Here is a 22,348-nt window from a genome sequence, read left to right on the forward strand (position 1 = left end):
AGATTCTGCAGTAATGATTATTGCCCAGTTTAGGCCCAGCTCTAACACAGTACATATCTTGTGGAGACCCAGTGGATAAGTGGACGCTGGCACTAGATTTTGGTACATCAGAAATTATTAAGGTCATACAGCTCTTGGGTGACTTCCCTTACTTCCAGAGATCAGCAGCTTTGTAGAATAACAAGCAAAATATTTGAAAGCACCCACAAAATCCTGTCCATGCCATGTTATGTAATGCCCACATAAGCACCGCTGGGATTAAAGCCATCCTCATGGGTTTGTGCCATTTTTCTGTTAGGAAGGTATTTGGATCCTTCAGATGAACTCGTTAAAGATGTAATGCTAATCTCCATTTCCCTAATTATTGCCAAGTTTCAGGAAACGGTAAAAAAAATATTTTTTAATAATACATATTACTTTAATACAATGCTTGTTATGTTGCCAAAGCACTGTTTAAATGATTGTATAACTAGAGCATCATGCACGACCTTGTTTAGACACTAAAAAGCTACAACGGGAGCTTTTTGGTGCATAACTCTTTCCGTGTTTGCTAAGAGTTAACTCTTAGCCCGTTTTCTAATGCCCATTTTTCCAGGAGTTAAAAACCGGCTAATTTTCTTAGTGTCTAAAAGACTTTTTTTGTTGTTTTTAAAAGACCAAAATGTCCTTAATTACAAAGCAGGGTTTAAAACACGGATCTAGAAAGAAACGCTTGAAGTCAGTGTGTTGAAACTTTACTGTTCTACGGATCCTGGGGCGAGAACGCTCTTGGCTTCCCACACCCCAGCACCAACCCCCCCCCCGCCCCCGGCTCTCCTTGCTCCCGCGTCCGGGTGAGCAGATCTCCGCGTCCTTCCCGACCAGCTGCCCCGGTGCTGCGAATCCCGCTCACCGAGCCACGTCTTGGTGAAGACCGTGGGGCCGGAGCAGAACTCTTGCTAAAAGAGGGACCGGGGCACTCTGCTGCGGGTGGCATTAGACGCACGGAGCTCCCTTCTCCCTGCCGGCAGCCGGTGCGGGAGGCCGGCGGCGCTGCCAGGGCGCCTTCGCAGCCCTGGAGAGCGTCCCAAGAGCCGGGCACAAGGGAGAGTCCGCCCGCCCGCCCCGCCGAGCGAGCGGCGGCAGGGAGCCGCCACAAGCGGCGCGGGAAGCCCCCCCCGCCCGGCCCGGTGCCGCCGCTCCTTCCCCGGGCAGAGCCCGCCGCCCGGCACACGCGGGTCCGCGTCCCCGCCCCTCGCCGCGGGGCTGGCGGGCGGCCCCCGGCGGGGCGGGACGGGACGGGACGGCACGGCACGGCGGGGGCCCGCCGGACCCCTGCGGAGCCCGCGGCGGGCGGGGGATGAGCGGCGGCGGGAGCCTGCCTGCCGGGGCTGCCGCGGCACCCCCGGCCCCGGCGCCGGCCCTCTCGGCCCGCGGCGCCCGCATCGCCGGCGGCGCCCCGGGGCTGCTGGACGCGGGCTTCGCCCTCTACGTCGCCGACCCTTTCGATCGGGAGCTGAATCCGCAGGTGCGGGGAGCGGCCGGGCCCGCGGCTCCGTGCCGGAAAGCTGCCGGCCGCCCGGTGGCCCTGGGCGGCGGGTTTGCCCCGGTGGGCTCGCAAAGCGGAGCTCGTGGCGGAGGCGGAACGAGAACCCGGCGGGTGCTGTCCTCCTCCTGCGCCACTGAACACCTGCCATCTCTTCCAGGGCATCCTGAATTTGGGGACGAGTGAGAACAAGCTTTGCTTTGACTTACTAGAGGAGAGAGTAAGTGTTGCTGCCTTCTGACTAACTGGGATTTAACTGCCACTTCGTCCTTCGCACTTGGGAAGTTTCCGATTAACAGTTCAGCCTAGGCAGAGTAACACACGTCGGGTCGGTAGGGCACTGACCGTGCCGTGACTAGCGGCTTTCACAAGGACGCAGGCTTTCTGTGTTCATATGTACTGCTCCAGTTGCACACCTGGAAGTAATTTGCCACGCAATACTTACCCTGAAAACTTGCCTCTGGTTGAAAACCAGAACAGTTTTGGTTTTGCCTGAACTTCACTCACGTTTGATTGAGCATGTACTCCAAACGGAACTGAGCCAAGAGTCTGTTCCCCTTTTGGCAGAAAATACTGCTTTGGAATGCTAGCTTTCAGGAAGGAGTGTATTTTCAGAGGGGAAAACCGTCGCCGGGTAAGATGCTCGCTTGTCTGGTGGCAAAGCCAAAACTCTGACTGAAAATGCTCCATACATGGAATTCAGGCTTTGAGCAACTGAAAGCTACAACCTAAACGTTAGGCTGCTGTGCACCGAAGTACGAGCCAGTCTCTGAAACGCAACTATGGGGAAATTGCACGTTCTTTAAAGGCAGTATTTTCCCCAGAGTTGTTAATTCTAGTTCATCTGCTGGAAAGCATGGTGTTCCGCTTATGTGTTAACAAAATAAAGATCAAGTTGCCAGGCCAGCTTCTGCAGCTTGCCAATTACCTCTTGCTTCTCCTTCCTACTTCCATGAGGTAATGAATTTGGACTAGTGCAACTGCTAGTGTGTTTGCAATGCTTGTGTTGGAGAATCGGGCATCAACTCCATGTACAGATTGGTTAGCTGATGTGTTGGCAGTTGGAGAGTATTTTTTTTTCTTAGGAATAAACCAAAATCGATGTCACAATGAATATAGGACTGAGCCAGTTCCCAGGGGAGGCACCTGCTTTGAGAGCAAGAAAGCCACTGCTGGTAATACAGCTGGTTTTCTTCTGTAATGGATGGGGTTGCTGTCACTTCTGTTGGTTGAGAAGCTAATCAAAGTTGACGTGAATTAAAAGCTGATATCATAAATACTGCAAGCATTGTTTGAGCTTTGATATATCTCAGAAGTAGCTGCATAATCTCTTAGGTACAGCTGGGATGCTTTTCCTCGATGTGTTATTCAGGAATTGTTTTAATATATGACAGAATAATCCAATAAATAATTCTTTCATTATTTATTTCCTTCCTTCATTTTGATGATGTTTTAAAGTTGTTTTCTAATATCTTAAAACTAAAAAAGAGAAGGGCAAAGTTTGTAACTCGTGAATTTTTATATTCTGCTTTTCCATAATGGTGGGGTTTTTTTAGATAATAAAGTTTTACTCTGCTACAGCAGAACAGAAACTCCCATGAACGCTGTGTTCTACAGTATCTCTCTTTCATGTCACCAGCTCACAAGACCTGACATGAATTATCTGGAGCCTCATCTTTTCCAGTATTCTGATACGCAAGGTACTAGAAGGTGCGAAGTTTATTTTCCTATTTGTCACGTTGCTTGTTGTCAGTGCTAGTTGTGGCTCGTGTGAAGCTGCGTGTGGTTTCATTCTTTTGATAAGCCCAAAGGATAGGTGTGTTACTGTTACCTGCATGCTGGCAGGGTTTTGGGTGCCTGTGCAGGAGTTACTTTTTGGGATATTTGTTCTGGTTTTCTCCCCACCCTCAATGTGCCACAGAGACCCGGAATGCCAAAGGTCAAAGATCTGGGGGCTTGCTGGCAAGCAGGAGAGCATGTATTGACGTTTCCTCCAGAGCTGTGGTGAATCGTTCCTGGAATGATTTCTTCTAGTCTTGGTGAGGGATAAACTGAAACTCTGGGGGCTGTGAAGAGTAGGGGTGAGATACTGGCTCCCTGAAGATCGATAGGAACTCCACCATCGCCTTCACTCGGGCTGAAAGCCTGTCTTGATCTAAAGAATTGTCACTGACTCAGGTTTCACTGTTTCTGGTACCCAAATTCTTGTCTTTTCTCCAAAAACAGATCCCACTCGGGCTCAAAGATGCTTTATTTTCTCATTTTTCCAGTGTACAGCAATAATAGTTGAGTCACAGTCACTGTTATTCAAGGTAACGGCTTCTCTGTGCTTCTGTCTCACAAAATATAGCACACTGGATATCTGAGGAAATATTATTTAATCAAAATCTTCAGGGCTTTCATAACAGAATGAATTAATGCATTTGTTCTGGTTTTGGTAAGCTTCATTCTTCTGTGTGTATTTTGTGCTTTTTTTTCCTGAGAAATACGTGATTGCATATTTGACTTCAATTCTGTATTTTAGCTTCAGAGAAGAAATTGCCAAATTTCTGACTGACTATGCCAGAGCTGCAAAAGCACTGAATCCGGAACATGTAAGACAAGTGCTCTATCTTCGCATCTTTTTTTTCTTAAACTGATAAAGATGAATAAATCTGAACACAAATGTCAGCAAGATACTACAGGAGGGATATGTGCAAGATTTGCAAAAGCCTTACTAGTGTTAATTTTCCATTTGAAAAAGTGGGCAAGGTGTAACACTCAAGGACTAGTGTTATAGGTGTAGTAGTGTGGCTTTTTCACCATTTTTTTGAATTTAAACTAGTGCTGATATTTATGAATTTATGAATTTAAACAAGTGCTGGTATTTCTGCTAAATATTTCATTGCTAAATCAAAGTTTGTACTACTTCTTTCAGATAACTGTTATGAATGGCTGTTGCGCTGTTTTTGCTACTCTGTCAACTGTATTATGTGACCCTGGTGGTGAGTAAAAACCTAATTATTTTACTTAAGAACATTTGTTAGCCGTGAGTATAATCGTATTGTGACTTCTGACAGCCTGCTGTTACTCTAACTGCCTGAATGAAGCAAAACCATGGTATTTCTTTGTCACTGGGAGAGCATCTTTGAAATAATGCCTCTATTTCTAGAACGGTGGAAAATATTTGAGGTATCAGCAAGTCCACTCACTTTCTGGAATGCAATCTATAGTTTTTTAAGAGTTACAGGAAGAGGAGAAGGGTATCAAGAGAGTGCAGTGTGTTTTGAAAAGTTATGATGGAAGCTGGAGGGCATAGGCACACAGGGAGGGAGGTGGACTGCGTTGAAATCTGGGACCCAGAGAAAATTTGGGTAACTGGGTAAGGAAAACACGTAGAAGGAATCTGGGACAGGGGAACAGAGCTGCAGCAAAAGAGGGATTCCCGGTCAAACAAGGGTGGTGGTGAGGAAGAAGCAGAGGTGGGAATGCAAAGCAGAAGGAGCAGAGTCCCTGGAAACAGTCTGCTCACAGCAGAGGTAGACAGTAGGAGGAAAAAGAGAGCTCAGCAAGGGAAAATGTTTTCTTCTCTGGTTTGGGATGAGGAAAGCAGCATAGTCATGCAGTATAGCTGAGAATGGGGAAATCCACGAAGACCTGCCAGGGAAGGAAGGTGAGCAGGATGACTTACGTGACCTCCAGTGCAGGGGGCTGTGCCGCCCCCATAACACCCTGTTACTGGCACCAAGAGCCCTAGGGAGGTGGGTGGAGGGATGTGGAGTAATGTGGTGCAATGACTTCAGCGAATCAGTGGCAAAAGTGCTGTGAAACCAGTGAGTTTTGTTTAGCTTTAAATGATGATGTTTACTGAAGGCAACTTGTATCTGTGGCTATTTTAATATGTTCAGATTTTGTTGTATTTGCACAGTTTTAACAGGAACTCTCCCGCTTGAACACTGACAGGCTCCTTTTTACCCCTTGGCTAACATAGGAAGCCCACTCTGTCCCCTCTGAAACCCTGTCACACAGAGCTTTTGGAGCATCTCCAGGAGAACACTAACCTGGGGCTACTTCACAGCAGAAAAAAATGAGGAGGGAAGCAAGTTCCACAGTGGTGTAGGCTCCTTGGCTGCAAGATAGCACTCTGGCAACCAGAAAGAAGTAGTTGAGGTTTGGAGCACTTCCTGATGAAAAAGCAATGGTAACAGAGCATTAGCAAAATATTGAGAGCACGATCGTCATTTGTCATTATTATTTAAATAAATAAAACAACTAATTGATCAGGTCCATTCCCTTTTACTGAAAATTTATGAGTTTCAAATCTGCTATTGCGAATGCTAAGGAAGAAAATTGGGAGAGAATTCAGGTTGACTGATCTATGCGAAATTTTCAGTTTTGTTTAAATATTGTTTTAGGCTATAGTGAAGGCATAAATGTGAGATTAAATCAGATGTCAAATTCTTAGATTGTCAGTTTAGTCTATTAGACTGTAATGAAATAATTGCTCATGAGAAGTGTTCCTTTCATTTTCTAATGTTTTTAGATGGATATCTTATTCCAGCTCCATACTATGGTGGTATAAATTCGAAAACATGGCTATATGGTGGAATACAGCCTGTTCACGTGCCCTTGTCCAGTGAGGTAAAGCTTTTGTTATTCACATGCTTCAACAGACATTTCACAGGGAACAATCAAAAAAACCTGAAAACACAAGTCCAAGTAAAGAGACAGGACCAGTCTAGCACTTTTAGAGACAGCCTGTCTTTTTCTCAGACTGCAGCATGATAGGAGGCTGGTGTCATCTGATGTGCAGGATTATGTTCATTCTGTGCAGACACTCTTCTGCACTGACATGCTGAATTATAATTTGTGAGTTCTAAGTCTGTCACTCCTACTATGAGTAAATTTGGATTGCAGATTTTTCCCCTTAAGCACTGAAAGATGTATCTACCACAGAAGCTGTGGAACATTGGTTCCCCCTTTGAAAGCTCAGTTTTCTGTGAGGCAAGTCAAAGGGGGATAGCATCTTTTATAAGACCAAATCATACCGTCAGAGGAAAAGAAAATGTGATCTTTCAGGAACACAAGTTCTTCTGTAAGTCACTGATAGCATAGTCTTGAGTAAGAGCAACATTTAAAAACAAAATAATTGAATTATATAGAAAAGACTGATCTTAGTTTCAGATTCTGAGGAGATAACAGTATTGTCAGACTGCTGTTTTCCCTCCTTGAACTAGTGCCATGAGAAACTTCTTTTGTTTAACTTTTTTATTTTATAAAAGCCAGTAGCAATTGTATTTTGACTAGGTGGGAGTGTTTTTTCACTGTCTTTTTTTTTTTTTAATGTACTTTATATCTTTTTATTCTTGCTGATTTTTTATCTTCTGTAGGTGACTGACGAAGAAGGTCACCCTTTCCAGTTAACAGTTGAAAAATTAGAAGCTGCATTACAGAGTGCTAAAAAGCAGGTATCAATAACATTGATTTCTGATTTTCACGTTTTCCTAGTTATTTTGTAAGCAGCATATGTTCTCAGCACTGAAGCACTTGTATAGTTTCACCTCTGCAGATTTTCAGTCTTGTGACTGAGGTGGGTCCAACTCTGGCAACAAGAGTTGAATTGATTTTGTAATCTGGGCACTGTAACAAAATGCAGAGAAACTCCCTGACTCTGTTTTATGAAGAACAGATCTTAACTTGTGTTTCAAGATCAAGTTTCTTCCCTGTAGATTTTAATGGAATTCAAAGTGTCGTAAACAAGCTATTGTTCTGACCCTCAGAAGAGAGAATATGCTACTGTAAGGACCCACTCAGTTAATTAAAGAAACATGTCTAATGTGATTTTGAAGAGGGTTCTTCTGAGTTCCAGCTAACAAGGAATTGCTAGCAAACAAAAAACTACAAATGTAATTTTTCCAGAGTTTAGGAAACTTCATTAGTTCAAAATACTTCGCATGTTCAGTGATTTTATTCTGATCAGGATTGCATAAATGAGGATATTATTACTTGTCACATACAGGGGTTTTTTGCACATTCCTCTCTGTCTTTGGAACTGCTTTTCTTCCCTGTGGAAATGTTTGGGTTTGTGAGTGTCCGCAAAATAGTGCTCACCAGTATTTCAGGCTAAAATGTTTCCTATTCTTAACTGTCTTGATATTCATAAGCCACTCACTTAATGGAAGATTATAAAGGCACTTACACTTAACTGTTTGTGCTCTTCCATGAAAAGATCCAGCGGAGGAGGCACAGTCTGAATAGTAAAACACTTTACCAAAGATGTGGTGACGATGCCAGTGACTTCAAAACATGAAGCGTGATAGACTTCTCGTGTCCTCTTCAAGGGTAGAAAACAAGGTTTAACAGTAGGTAAACCATATAGTTACAAGGGAGGTCACTTTTAGAAAGGTCAGTTACAAGTAAGGTCACATATAAAGAAGGGGGTATTTTGGATACACACAAATGTGTGCATAACTTTTTTTTTTTTATATAGCTATGTTGAAGTTGTCCTAGTTCGCTAATTGCTTGATCAGCATGGTGCCTATGTTTAGACGCCATCTGTATGTCTGTGTCATCTGCCTGTGCCTTTGCCAGCCCATGTGAGCCCAAGCACTCAGACACTTCTCACTGGATCCTAGCAGAGGGAGGCAGCTAGCATCCCTGCTGTGTTACTGTGGCTGTCAGGACATGAACTGGCTGGGCAAGGCGCTGGATCACAGACCGGATTAACTCTTTAGAGATCTGCATGTGTTTGTCAGCCTTCTAGAGCTGAAACTGTTCTCACGAATAATATTATAAACATCTGCTTTGGATACATGTAGTATCATAAATGGCTGGAGGAACTAGACTAGAACAGCAATTGAGAAACTGCTGTCCCACAGCAGCTGTTCCTATGAACAATAAAGCCTCATTCAGCATCTTCTGCTTAATACACGTCAGATGTCAAATACACTAAATATGCTATTGTGCAAGGAGTACTTGTGGAACAGCTGTTTGTGCTTAGTATTTGCATCTTACCGTGTTTTCAGGTAGTTGCTTCCTGTAGCTGGAATGAAAGGCAATACACTGGAAGTTCATTTCTTGTGAAGTTCTTGCTCACGGTACCCATTAATGTTCAAACAAACTGCACTTGGCAGAGAAAGCAAATACCAGGGCTTCCTCATCACTGAACTTGATTTCCTGGAGTTCCTTGGGAGCTGGTCTTTGCAAGTAATCTCCTTTGGAGGAAGCTCGGGTGGAGTGAGAATTTGCAGTGGGTGAGGTTTTCTAAAACTTAAAGACGTGGAAACAAAAAATAATAATTTCATTTCAAGTTTATCCCAAACACAAAGTAATAAGGCAACTCCTTATGTTGATGTGTTTCAAGTCTTGAAAGTTCCTGCTGTAGTCATTGCACTGTTTGATTGTGTACAATCAAAATACATTTGCTGCATATAGCTTATGTTAATGTACATTAAGGATTTTTTTAGTAAACAGAAAATAGATGATTTTCTGAAAAATTAAAGTTAAAAAAGACTGGTTATGTTTGTACTTGTAATCTATTTTGATCATGTGGGACTCTTCTTAGTAGAATATTTAGCTTCTGTAGAGAGATAAATTCTGTAACAGAAATTCTGCACTGTTGATAAATATAATTAAAAAGTAATTATTTGCCCAAGAGCTCTGCACATCTCATAGAACACCGAGTAATTAAATTTTCAGTTTTCTGCAGATTCTATTACTTGTTTAAAGAAACAAGCAACACTGAAAAATTCATTACTCGGCAGGTTATTAGATCTCAAAGTCCAATTTCTGTTCAGCTTTCCCATGTTTATCAACAGTAACTTTGTTCAGTCCTGGGAAATTATGTTGGAAGTATGCCTGTAGAATGTTAATCTGTAATTAATCCCTACGACACCATTATCTTGCCTGTCGATATCAGTGGGTGTTTCAAATAAACTATTTAGTATGTTTTTTGGGGTGGTAGGGGATAAATTATGGAAGGTCAGTAGCTGGAACCTTAGTCTGTATAGTAATTACACTATGTAATTAAATAATTTTCAAAAGCTGCTTTTCACTGAAGGTTCACAAACTTCTTCATGGCATCTTCGCTAGTCATTGCTTTGACGTTGTTGGTGTCTCCAACTATCAGTTTTTCTTTTTCAGGGCATCCGAGTCAGAGCATTAATCCTGATCAACCCCCACAATCCGTTAGGGGACATTTACCCAGCACAGTTACTGAAAGAATGTCTAGAGTTTGCGCACAGGTTTGAGCCCTAGTGCTATTTGTTTGGTATTTATTTTTCTGTTAATGCAATATAGCAGTGATGAAAAATCACCTTTGGTGATCGCCTGTACATGTTCGGAGGAGGTGGTGGACAGGGTCCTGATCATGTTTCTTGTGTAACTATCCTTGTTACTTGGCCTTTCTGGGAACACTAGAATAAATTGCTTAACCTGGGATCCAACAATGTCTTTCTGAATGAAGTACTGTTGGGATTTTTTTTCTTTTATGTGTGGTTAAAAAGCTTTTTGTTTGCCTAACAATCTTTCTTTATTCACCTGCTTTGATGCATGGCTCAGAAAAATGACAACCGGTGATTATCAGTCCTTTGCAATAGTAGTAAACATGGCCAGCACTGTCATTTGAAACATTATCAAAATAAGAAAATCTTAACATTTGATATTGAGGGAAAGAAATTGAATTGGCAAGGAGTAAATCAACAGTCTGAAGTTTTGTAGCATCTTTTATACCTATTTAGCTCAAGACGTGCAAGCAATTCACTTTCCATCAAAGGAAGATACTTCTGAAATGTCTCATCCCCATTTGCCTTCTTTTGTCCTTACCCAGCTCAGAGTTCATGTTCTAAGCTCTAACAGTCTCCTGAATCCTGTGGGTACTGATGGAGAAAAACACTTCCTTTTGAAAAGCATCTATATTTTTTTAGGAAAAGATGTATTCCTTTATTTCAATGAGCTTCTGCCAAAGAATGACTGCAAAATCCTGTACACACTTTGAATGTTAACAATGCTTAGTTTCTGACAATCTCAAATAAAGTAGGTTGGTATTAATTGTTCATTAATTACCAAAGAATACTTCTGCTTTATTTAAATTTCAAATGGAATAACACATCATTCCTGCATTTTTGGCATGATTTTCTTTTCATGGAAACAACAGTGGAGGTTGGTGGAATTCAGCACGCTACTTCCAGTTACCAAGTTTTTAGAAAGGCAAATGTATCTCTTCTCAGCATGCCCCGTGGACTTCAGGATGCAACCAACTTAAGTTGGTACTGAAATAATGTTAGAGGATAAGGATTAGAAACAATAATTCTATTTTTAATGTAAAAACTGTTCTGAAACCAAACTTCCTTTTAAAACAAAATACAGAAGTCAGCAATCAGATTAAATGAGGTTTTCTTAGAAGAGGGTAACTGTACTACTTGGGTGTTGAAAACCATTCTGCAATTTTTTCAGTGTTTCTAAGTATGTGCATGGCTTGCTGGTATCAAGTATGATAACATGGCTTTCTGTTTACTGTGGTTTTCTCAGCAAGGGTGTATCAGAGAGTTATTGTAAGTGCATGACAAGTCTTTTTTTAAATCCAACATCTGCATTTGGCTTCAAGTCTCACTGAACAAATCTTGCAAGGTAAAGGGGTTTATAATAAATTGCTGTGTTCATTTTAAACTTTAAATAAGAGTTGGGTAGGACCATGCACATTCCAGAGAACCATCGGATTGAGCATGCAGTTGGGTTTTGTTTCACATATATGGAATGTTATTGCTGCTGAGAAATACAGAATATGTATAAATAGAAGTTGGTGACACACAAGTGTTCACAGTACGCCTTGTGACCTTAAAACCTTGGGACCTCTTTGTGTAAAATTTGTAGGGGGAATATAATAGCAAATGGGCATGCTTATGGATACTTTGCCATGGCAGTAGTTAAGATTATAGAGAGATATATATACGCAAATATATTTCTTTAAAATATGTTAATATGCCTGTATTTTTCTATACATAGATATGAATTGCATGTAATAATGGATGAAATATACATGCTGTCTGTTTACGATGATACCACCTTCACCAGTGTTCTTAGCTTAGATTGGTAAGTGTGATTTCTTAGCAGGGATTAGAAGATATTTAATCCTAAATAGAACCCATGCCATTTTTTTCAATCTTCTGGTTAGCTAGTATAACTGGTATAGTTTGAACTAACTCATATCCAAGTCTGCAACCATGAGACTAGTTAATACAAGAGAACTTCTTCATAGACAACTTTAAATGGCAGATCTCTTGCTTCCAGCTAATGTCTATGATACAGTAATAACAATAAAAATTGACAGAGCCCTTAGTTATTTTGCCATTTTGCTTTTCTTTGTTGTTACCTGTCACACAGCCTGCGTGTAAGATTCTCACTGTAATGGTAATGAAGTTCCCTAAGTTTGTGCAAGTTACCTGCTATAATGAGTCTCCTTCCTGACTAGTATGCTGTTGGGCTCTTAGTTTCCTAACAGGTGATGAAAAGAATAAATGTTTCAAGAATATTTAAACCTATTGGTATCCGACTAACAAAACTTGTTTCCCCAAAAGTATGTGATTTTCTTTGTATAACTGCATAAGTTTCATACTGATGGGAAATTTCCAAGTCCATCCAGGTACAACCAAGCCCAGTGAGCCCTCACCCAAACAAGATCATGAACCACATATGAAGCCTAAAAAAAATACTCTTGTTACTGTGAAAGTTCACCCAGCTCCATTAGGCTGAAGATGGAAATTTCCAGCTTTGGCCTTACTTACACAAATCGCCCAAAGGAGAAAAAAACCATCATCTTCAGCGGTACACTGAGGTGTATTTTGTTTAGTTGCACCGCACTATGTAAGTGCATGCCCTAAGTGTTCACTTCTCCCTTCCCTAGCCTGAAATACAGCATAGCTGAGCAAACAATTCTTGTCCATCAAGTACAAGAGCAGTTGTACATCACTTGTGGAAAAACTGCTTTTGTTTTAATATGTGTGCGATCACTGACTATGCAGCAGGGATCTGGGAATTTTAACTGGACCATTACATCTTAGTGCACATCATTTCTGTTTGGTTTGTTGTTTTTTTTTTAAATCAGTGCCTCAGCACACACTTGGGAGATCAGTGTCATAGGGTAATGTTTTGTTAAAAGATCTCTGAGAAAATGTCATGTCACTTTAAAGGATTAAATACCAATTTTACTAAGAAATTACTACAATTTTTAAAATGTAACCATTTTTGTAACCTGCATAACTTGTTCTGTAGCAACAGTTCTTGTCTTCCTCTTTTCTCATTCAGTTTACCAGATCCAGAACGGACACATTTTATGTGGGGTTTTAGCAAGGTAGGTCAAAATACTATGTTTGTGTTTTAATTTAAGATATTTCTCCACAAAAATTACTTGGGCTATCCTGACATAATTTGTGTTATAGGTGCCAAACTGAGTTTCTGTTTGTTTATTAATTTGCTTTCTTCTTTGGTAGTGTAAAATTTGTTAAAGTTCAGAGTTTAATTTGGCATCTACTTGACAGCAACAGTTAATGCAGATGTGTTAAAGGCATTGAAACATGAAAGCACATTTCAGATCTGTAGCATTTTGCCTTTTGTTTTCTTGGAGGGAACAGTAAACTGATGACTGCTTGGAAACAGTAGTAGGGTATAATGGGGAGAGCCCAAGGGTATAAGCCAAGCATGTTTTCAGTTGGCTGTAAAGCAACTCTGTTAAAGCCACTGACCTCCCTGCCATAAGGTTGTTTAGAAGTTGCTGGCTTTTTTTTAGCAAGCTTGGGACTCCATTTGGCAATGTTGAGAATTTACTCCAGGTGGGTTTTTTTCCTACACACATCACAATGACTCTAGACTCGGTGGCTTGACAAAGCACAAACATAAAGTAAAATTGCACCTCGCTCTCTTCTTTTTGTCTTCCAAGGATTTTGGTATGAGTGGTATCAGAGTTGGAGTATTGTACACCAGAAATCATGAAATTCGGAAAGCTGTGAATCAACTGGCTGTCTTCCATAGCTGTCCTGGACCTGTTCAGCATGTTCTCAGTCAATTCCTTAGGGACAGAGGTTAGCCACACTAGAAATATTTCCATTGAACTGTTTTATTTTTCCATTGCAGGTGGAAAAAATTATATTTTTCTTGTTTTGATAGATTGGTTGGATAATGTGTTTTTTCCCACCAACAAAAAGCGACTTAAAGAAGCGCAGAATATTCTTGTGGATGGGCTTGCAGATGTTGGAATACCCGTGCTCAAAAGTTCGGGTGGACTCTATGTATGGGCGGACTTCAGAAAAGTATGTAAGAAGTTTGAAAAGGGGTGGGAATGTAAAACTTGGAAGTGTAAAAATTACTTGTGCATGTTGTTACACACTTATCAAAGTCCTGGAAAATCCTTTCAATGACTTTATATGCTTGTTCAACCTTTAATACAAAATTATTTTCTTCTTTTAGTTCTTAAAATCACAGACATTTGAAGCTGAACTTGAATTATGGCAGAAGCTCCTTGATAAAAAACTCCTGATTAGTCCTGGAAAAGCTTTTTATTGTTATGAACCTGGATGGTTTAGACTGGTTTTCTCCAATTCTGTAGATAAGATTTACTTGTGTAAGTGGGCTTTACTTCTAATATGGCATATAGTAGCATGCAAGTTTTAAGAAACGTTAACATTACAAATAATGAGTTCAAACCTAATTATTCTCTCTCAGCTTGTGAGGGGCATTTTTAGTGTTTGTATGAACTGAGAAATATTAGACTGGCCCAGAGCATTGGTTACAAAGCACTTACATTGGATTATGTTAAACCACTAAAGCTTTCAGAATTTAATTTTTAAATTTATTTTTACTCTATCAGAAGTAAGGAACCAAATTTTGTGTGAAGGGATTTTTACTCTTTCAAATTATGCTTTATAACATGTGGGAATTCCCCACCATCCTTCAGTTTTATGTGGCTCATGTTGGATATGAAGTATCCATCTCCTATGCTGTAAAATACTTAAACTTGAATGAATGCTTTATACTGTTGGCAAAGTGCATGTTTGTGAAGCATATAGAGCATATAGAGTTACAGAAAAATGTACATTGAAAGGGAACTCTTGGGTCATCTAGTACAACTTCCTGCTCAAGGCAGGGCCAGTTTCTAAGTCAGAGAGCAGGTTGCTCAGGGCCTTATTCAGTCAAGTTTTGAGACTGTCTAAAGATTGAGATTACGCAACCTCCCCGAAGAACCTGTTTCAGTGTTTAATCACTCTCGTGGTGAATTTTTTTCCCATACGTCCAGTCAGTATTTCCCTCTCTATTTCCTTTCTACAGGTATTCAGAGACTTGAGAAAATGTTGCACAGTTACGCTGCTGAACCAGTCACAAACAACACATCTTCTACTGCAGATGCTTTATGCAATCCAGAAAAAGATTCTTCAGGCAAACCTTCAAACACACGAGGAAAAGATGTCTCCCAGCTAAAAAATATACTTGTTTATTAAAATCATATATGCATTTAATGACTCGATATAGTTTAACGTGCTTGTTTTTACTAAAGGTGTGTGTGACTTCAGTATTTTTGGCTGTAACCGTGCATAACACTCTCACTTCGCTGTGACCTGGCATTAATAATCTTGCAAGTGGACTTGCTAATGTTGAATTTTAAGGAAAGCAGACCTCCTGGATATTGTGAAATTAGCCTCTGTTAAGCACAGCACTTGGGTTTACTCCATTTCAAGTGTACTATGTGTCAGTAAAATCAGTGAGTCTTAATATATACTTGCACAGTTGTTCAATTATTAAATTTTGAAAACACTGGTAAAATGGTTATGCATATTACTATATATTATGTACTGTATATTTTAATCAGAATACAGAAAGTACTGTAGCTGGCAAAATGTTTTTGTATATTCACGATCTCTCTCTAAGTGTAAACTTTTCTGTATATGCATGCTAAGTGAGTACTGAGAAGCATTTAGATTTTTGGCTTCTGGGCTGCCTTTCAGATTATTTCTGTGTGCCTGTATTCATTGGATAGTGTTTTCATACATTAACTATAAAAAACCCTTGAAGGTCTGTAATGTATACTCGTTTGGCAGAGTTGTATGGGGACTTTTTTGCTTTGGTTTTGATTTGTTGGGGTTTTAAAGTATTTGCAGAAGTAATTCACCATTTGCTCCGTTATTAAGGTTTGGTGAGAGAAAACTAGAACTGCAAAATTAACAGACTGCTGTTGTAGAGGCTCAGTAGGAGGATTGTCTCACTGTGGATCCCTAATAAACTTGGAATTTGTGCTCCTGATAGTAACATGGCCTTTGACCTGTTTTTCATGGCATTTAAACTTGGCAACCTTACACTGTTCAGGCTAATAACATAAAGATAAATAATGTGCCACACAGCAATTTTTAAAGCTCATAGAATCATGGAATAGTCAAGGCTGGAAGGCACCTCTGGAGGTCGTATAGTCCAATGCCCCTGTGTGGGGCAGGGTTAGCCAGAGCAGGCTGACCAGGACTGGGTCTGGTTGGGTTTTGAGTATCTCCAAGGATGGAGACTCCACAGGCTCTCTCAGCAGCTTGTTCCAGAGGTCAATCACTCTTTTTTACTAAAAAGTGTTTTCTTATGTTTCTTATCTTCCTTTTCTCATTTTGTGCCCATTGCCTCTTGTCCTGTCACTGGACACCCAGAAGAGCCTGGCTGCATCTTCCTTACACCATCTTGTCCAGGATTTATACACACTGATAAGATCCCCCCTGAGTCTTCTGTATTCCAGGCTGAACAGTCCCAGCTCTTGCCCTCATATTTCAGATGCTCGAGTCCCTTAATCATTGTTGAGGCCCTTCGCTGGACTTGTTCCAGTATGTCCATGTCTTTCTTGTACTGGAGAGCCCAGAACACTGGGCCCCGGCACTCCAGATGTGTCACACTACTGCTGTGTAGAGAGGCCTGTGGTGTTTAACGTACTCATCTGATCTTGACAGGGACTGAAGAGTGAAACAGCACCAACAGCAAAAAAACCTAATGAGTAAGCTTTTCAGGCCTGTAAAAACAAAGGTTGGTAATAAAACACAATAGAAGACCTTCAGAAAACTTGCTGACTGCACTTGGCAGATGAAATTAACTGTGGATGAAAGGAAAAGCGATGTGATAGGGTCTAACGATCATTACTCTTCAGTAATGATCCCCCATGAAACGGGGGATTGTTAAGAGGAATTTGAATGTTAGAAATTACTAGAGAAGAAATAGACGGCTTCAGAAAGTATTCTGTCATTATAAAAAAATCCACACTTCCTGCATGTGTGCTGTTGAAGGTTACGTGCAGTTCAGGTCCCCTTGTATCAAAAAGGATACAGCAGAACTAGGAAAGTCGGTTCAGTCTACTGAGGAGTCCTAAACATGCACCTCTGAACTACAAGAGTGTTTCGGGAAGTAACATGTGATCGCCCAGGTCTTAATTCCCTTCCCTGAGGCATTTTAAGTTGGGATTTGGCTGTTAATGGAGGTGGGCTACTACACAGAATTTAGGTTTACCCCAATACGTCTGTTCTTACATTAATCTGAAACTCTGCTTCTGAGCATTGGGGAAAGAGATAATGTAGAGATTTGTAACAGAAAAGCGAGGGTTGCTGTGGATGGCAGTGTGTGTGCCGGAAACAGCAGAACACGAGTGAAGGGCATGACCTGCATCGATAATGATGGACGCTGCTCCCAGTCAGTCAGACCAGGGAGCGGGGCAAGCCCAGGTGGTGGGCGCGCTGGCAAGACCATAGCACCGACGGCTCCTCGGTGGCGGGCCCTGTGCTTTACGAGAGGAGGATGGCAACAAGCCAGCACGTCACACACGCCATTCCTTTATGGCATTAATGTGAGTGTGTAAAACCAATTTGTTAAGAGATTTGTTAAATAGATTTTCCCCAGATCTTGCACTGAGTTTTGTTACACTAATTTTCTACAAGAGACATTGTTACTTGTTTCTACCTGGAAGTACTGCAATGAGTTGCTCAAAAATATTGTTGCTCACTAAAAGCTGAGGTGAACTTGTCAGTTCCTTTTCTAACAGTCTCAACTCATTCAGGGTGAGCTGTAGGACATTACAAACAGGTTAAGCTTGACTTGGAAGCCTACAGAGGGAGTATATCGCAATATGCATTCCTGTTATTATCCCACAGTATTTGTTTCTATGTATAGCCTTGCATGGATATGTTAAGGTTCAACATAACGTTTCCACTTATCTCACCAAGGGAGCAGTTAAGCCGCAGTCAGGCTCTGCAAGTTCTGCAGGTAAGAAGTTGCTTTTGGTTTTGTTTCAGCCAACAATAAATGCAGCATCTACTTCCATTTCCTCCACAGCTTGTGATCAGCTTCTCATGAAGAGAAGGGGACAAATCTTTTATCTTGCCTAGCAGCAGTCTACTACTAAGCAGTTTAGAAACAAAGATCTAAGAAAGCAGGAATAGTGAAACAGGAGTTATTAGGATCAGCACCATGAAAAACTACTGATCCTCCTGACGCAAAACTCGCCTTTCTCACACACCATACAACCATCCCACTTTTGGTTGTATGCAAAAGATGAACATAGGTAAGTTTTTCAATAAGCTTTACTAGCTGATATTTACTTATAACTTTTGATGGTGTTCTGTTGAATGTGTATTTAATTTTTAAACACTTATGCCCTGACTACTTTGTGCAGTCAGACTTTACAGCTAGCTTACGCATTCAGCACTGAACCAATAGGTGCATAGAGATCACCAGAGAGCACCTTGTTTCTTGAGAAATATTGACAAAGCTTTCCCTTGGCCATTCATTATGCTGTCTTCAGTCAATTCTCATTTTGAAGTTAATAGTCACTAATTGTTTTGTGACATTTTGAAAGGTGAGAAATACGTGGAAAAAACAACCCAGCACATAACGACAATCAGTGAGACAGAAGATGAGTCAGCAAGATCCTGGCAGAAGCAGCACCCCACCAAAAGACGACAGAGGGAAGATCTCCTGACATTCTACCTTCGTATGCAAGATGCAAAACCCCCCCGTTCCTCTGTAAACAAGCAAAATGATATTTTCACTCTGCCATGTCCTGACTCCTTGAGGAGAGGTAATTGGAAAATTCCATATTCGGATTCCTGTAATTTGGGAAATAGGTACTCTCAAGAAAGGCATGTTGATTAACAGGACAGGGTATCTTTGCTTTAATTCTTAATAGCCTACTGAAATCTAGCCTTCAGAGAGAAGAGGTTCCCAAATTCTGCTTACATATTTCAGATTCATTGCCACAAGCAGACTTGCAGCATGATTTTATCCAAATGTGATCTTAGAAAGAAAGGGATCATTGATTGTGTAGGATACTATGTACATACACTTGTACAGGACTCTGAATCTGGCATAATCCATGGTTTTACCAGATAACTTTGACAAGGTGGCTAATTATTGGCTGAGTAATCCCTTGCTATCCCTAAAATCAATTACCTCTCCTTCTGTATAGATTAAAACAACCCGTTGCTATTTTCTCACGATCCTGGTTGTCAGTAGCCCTGTTAGATGCTCTTTTTGGGAGCAGAATATTCTCCTTTGGTTTTTGCAAGTGTAACTCATATGCAGAGCATCAGACAGTAGGAAGTTTTCTTTTAGTTTTCTTTCTCCTCCCCACATCCTCTACTCACTGAAGTTATTGACTGGCACACCAAAGTGAAACTACCTTAACTTTGTACCTTTAGCAAGTAATCTGAAAGCTATAACGTAGCATTTCCTCATATTAAAAGTGCACCCAGATGTGTTGCACCCTTTATCTGTAAATCAATGAGTTAATTATTGAGCCAATAATCCCTGTTTCATAATAGTAACTGGAGGGTGCCCATGGAAACAAAAACATAGAGCAACTTTTTACTCCTCTGAAGTACTCCCTTGATACAATCTCTGGGGTCTTGTGTTTTGCTATTCTGTTTGTAAAGCTTTCATAGATCAACAGAATTGGGATATGTAGTGCTTGTACATACATTGAAAAGGATTATCCAAATTTGACCTTCTGAAGACAAAAATAAATGTTCCTACTGATGTGTCCTAGAGAAAGATTTGTGTTAAGAAAAAAAAAATTGTGTGTTTGTTTAGAACCTGGATCAGTTAACAGAACCAGTTTGCAGAAAGGCACATTACATTGACAAAGGCAGAGAGGTGATGATCTTCAGGAAAGAAGTGGACAGAAGGACCACGAACACAGATTGTGTAGGAGGGCAGCAGGAACTTCTGAAAGTAGCTTTGCCCCTAAAGAAAACCTAAACTGTTTCTTGAGGAAAGAGGAACACTCCTTTGTTCTCCCTAAATGAAAGAGTTCAGAAGATTTTGAAGGAGCCCGAATTGCCATATGTAAGGAAACAGATGCCTGGGTTTACTGTTCTGAGTCAGCTAAAGGGACAATGCCCAGCACAGTATAATCTTGATGTTTGCAGGTAAAAACAATCTTTCTATCCACAGCTAGATTCTAATTATACTTCTGTTTCATTAAACAGACATCAAAGTACTGCAGCATTTCATCAAGATGCATGAACCACCTCGAGACGTTGTCCATGAAGAAGTTGTTATTGTCACTGAAGAGACTGAAGTTATCAAAAAGGAAGTTACCAGAGAAAAATAACCTCACTGGAGCTGTAAGCCAAATGCAAGAATAAAGGAGTCAGTCAGCAAGCAGATATTCCCCAAGAGCCAGCATTAGAATCACCAACTAGAAGGGTTGAACCAAGAGATTCATGTAATCTTCCTGAAGGTAACTGTGACTGTGTGGGTGAAAGAGAGACAATTGCCAAATACAAAATGCTGTTGAAAATGATTGCGAGACTCTGTGGTGGGGAGCAAACAAGAATAACTATTAACAACTATTAATTATTGTGAAAGTATTTCTGCTTGGGGCATCATGTTCATCTTTCATAATTTTGGAGAGATGTACTCTGTTAGCTAAGAGATGTACTAACTATCTGTGTGTTAATAGATTAAAACTACAATTTATTTGTCTGATCTTTCTAATTCAATAAATGTAAAGAGCAGTTGAAACTACAGTACTACATCTATTGATATTTTTGTTCTCAGTTCTGTAAGGCCATTAAGGCTTTACTAATCATAATATACAATATATCACCAACCACAATAAATGTGATCTTTGCTTCTTGTATAATATTCAGTGTAAAGTTGAAAACTGCATTACCTGAAGTTGAAGGCTGCTTTACCTCAAAGCAAGGCTAGTATTGGATACCTACGGCTAAGTTCAAACGGTAGGGGCCAGCTCCTGGTTTTTGTGTGCAGCCAGGTTTTGCCAGGATGAATGAGGTGATTGTCATGTGGCATGCCACAGCAGCAAGAGGGGAACTCTAGCCTCATTTTAGAAGGAGCCTACGGAGCCACACATTTATTAGTTGTGTTTGCATAATAGTCATGTTTTGGCAGAGGACGGTAGCATTCCCCTCCCAACAAAGCCATTGCCCAAATGCAAACCATTCTCCAGCACATATTGTTTTGGTACAGGAAAGTTCAGGTGGTTCTAAGGGGTACTCCTCCCACAAATTTCCCACCCCTACCCAGATTTTTCAAGCCCAATTCTGAGGATGTTTTGTTATGAATTTTGATTGATTTGGTGTATAGATTTCTCTGTGTATTACTCAGTTCCATATGCACTACTCTCCAGCCCCAGTTGTAAAAATTGTGCATTTGTCCATTTCCCATTTCCCACCCCCTTTATTGGCAAATCCTCTTTGTACATCCTTCACAGAAAGTTGTCCATGTATCCCTAAAAGCCCATGGGGATTTTATGTTACATGGCAAGTTGTGACGGGGGGGGGGGGGTGGGGTGGACTAGGTGACCTTTAAACGTCCTTTCCAACACAAACTATTCTATGATTCTGTCCTTTGTCTTCATCCTTCAAGTGTGAGTTGGTCAAATTCTTGCCACCCATATCCCTCAGCCTCTCCTACCCCTGAAAAGTTTATTTGTTCCTTTTTCTGATGTGGTGGTTCACTAGTTAAGGTAAGCAATGATCCAGTATTAATTAAAAACATAGTCCCTGGCATATTCAGAAATGTGCTCTGGATGTCTAGCTGTCTGTGGAGGGGTTGATTTTGATATTAATACTTAACCAGCCCCCCTACAGCGGGCCTCCCTAATGAAGGGATAATTGAGTCATTGCTGCCACTTCCCTAGACCTCAGCGGTTTGGCTGAGAAAGTCAGATGCTAGAACATTTAGAGCACCTTTCACTGAATGGAAAATTGTTAAATTCCCACCCGCTTTGGGCATTTCCAACCATCCTTGCTTAACTGTGGCCTGTATTTAATATCCTGAGTTTTTTCCCCGTGACAGTACGTCAAAAGTGATGCAAGGAGCTCGGCTGTCTCTTCCAGCTGCTCCGACCCAGGACCTCTCTGGCCTGGTGGCTGGACCCCAGCCTGGGGACCCGGGGCCTCTGCCCAGGCTGGGGGACATGGCAGTCGCTATCCTGTTTCCAGGTTCAACCAGTAGCAAAACTGAGCATGGATCACAGAGACACATGGACAACCCTACACAAGCACAGAGGACGCTGACACGACTAGTCACACACACTGCCACAGGCAAGGTGCTGCCTTCAACAGTACCCGCATGCAGGACTCACGTGAAACATATACATGGGCAACCAAGTCCCTTCCTCCTCCGGGGCTGGCAGAGACAGGAGGTGACTAGCGCAAGCACACACGACACTCTCCAGGTTCACAACCATACGCACATTCGCAGATCCTCAAGCATGGCCTCTTCGCCTGCCTGCCACCCCAACCAGATCCTGGGCCCCCTTGCCAGCCCACGGGTCCCTGACTCACTGGCCGGCCCAGCTTGGTGCTCGCTAGC

The 22,348-nt window shown here is 41.3% G+C and overlaps 1 protein-coding gene across 5 annotated transcripts; it reads left to right on the forward strand.

Moving 5' to 3' along the window:
- The first annotated feature begins 1,324 nt into the window (after positions 1 to 1,324).
- On the forward strand, positions 1,325 to 15,796 carry LOC128148468 (1-aminocyclopropane-1-carboxylate synthase-like protein 1). Of its 5 annotated transcripts, none has more exons than XR_008237294.1 (15): positions 1,325 to 1,507; positions 1,686 to 1,745; positions 3,165 to 3,235; positions 4,050 to 4,119; positions 4,443 to 4,509; positions 6,048 to 6,145; positions 6,895 to 6,972; positions 8,530 to 8,568; positions 9,647 to 9,747; positions 11,507 to 11,593; positions 12,806 to 12,851; positions 13,437 to 13,578; positions 13,664 to 13,810; positions 13,964 to 14,117; positions 14,822 to 15,040. XR_008237294.1 is itself a non-coding variant. In XM_052802326.1 (15 exons), exons 1-15 carry the CDS (start codon positions 1,340 to 1,342, stop codon positions 14,989 to 14,991), a joined length of 1,494 nt encoding a protein of 497 aa, XP_052658286.1. In that variant the 5' UTR covers positions 1,325 to 1,339; the 3' UTR covers positions 14,992 to 15,796. The 5 variants fall into 5 exon arrangements, 4 of the variants coding, with proteins under 4 accessions (XP_052658286.1, XP_052658295.1, XP_052658302.1 ...); XM_052802326.1 differs by having other exon boundaries at positions 13,664 to 13,806; positions 14,822 to 15,796; XM_052802335.1 differs by lacking the exon at positions 8,530 to 8,568 and having other exon boundaries at positions 13,664 to 13,806; positions 14,822 to 15,796.
- The last annotated feature ends 6,552 nt before the right edge of the window (positions 15,797 to 22,348 follow it).

The sequence above is a fragment of the Harpia harpyja genome, chromosome 1 (genome assembly GCF_026419915.1).
Source record: "Harpia harpyja isolate bHarHar1 chromosome 1, bHarHar1 primary haplotype, whole genome shotgun sequence".
Lineage (NCBI taxonomy): Eukaryota > Metazoa > Chordata > Aves > Accipitriformes > Accipitridae > Harpia > Harpia harpyja.

Bases quoted from the DNA above. Each gene is read 5' to 3' on its own strand.
- LOC128148468 (XM_052802326.1), top strand. From the start codon at position 1,340: ATGAGCGGCGGCGGGAGCCTGCCTGCCGGGGCTGCCGCGGCACCCCCG. The intron at 6,146-6,894 runs GTAAAGCTTTTG...TATCTTCTGTAG, and splicing joins ACGTGCCCTTGTCCAGTGAG to GTGACTGACGAAGAAGGTCA. The intron at 13,579-13,663 runs GTTAGCCACACT...TTGTTTTGATAG, and splicing joins TCAATTCCTTAGGGACAGAG to ATTGGTTGGATAATGTGTTT.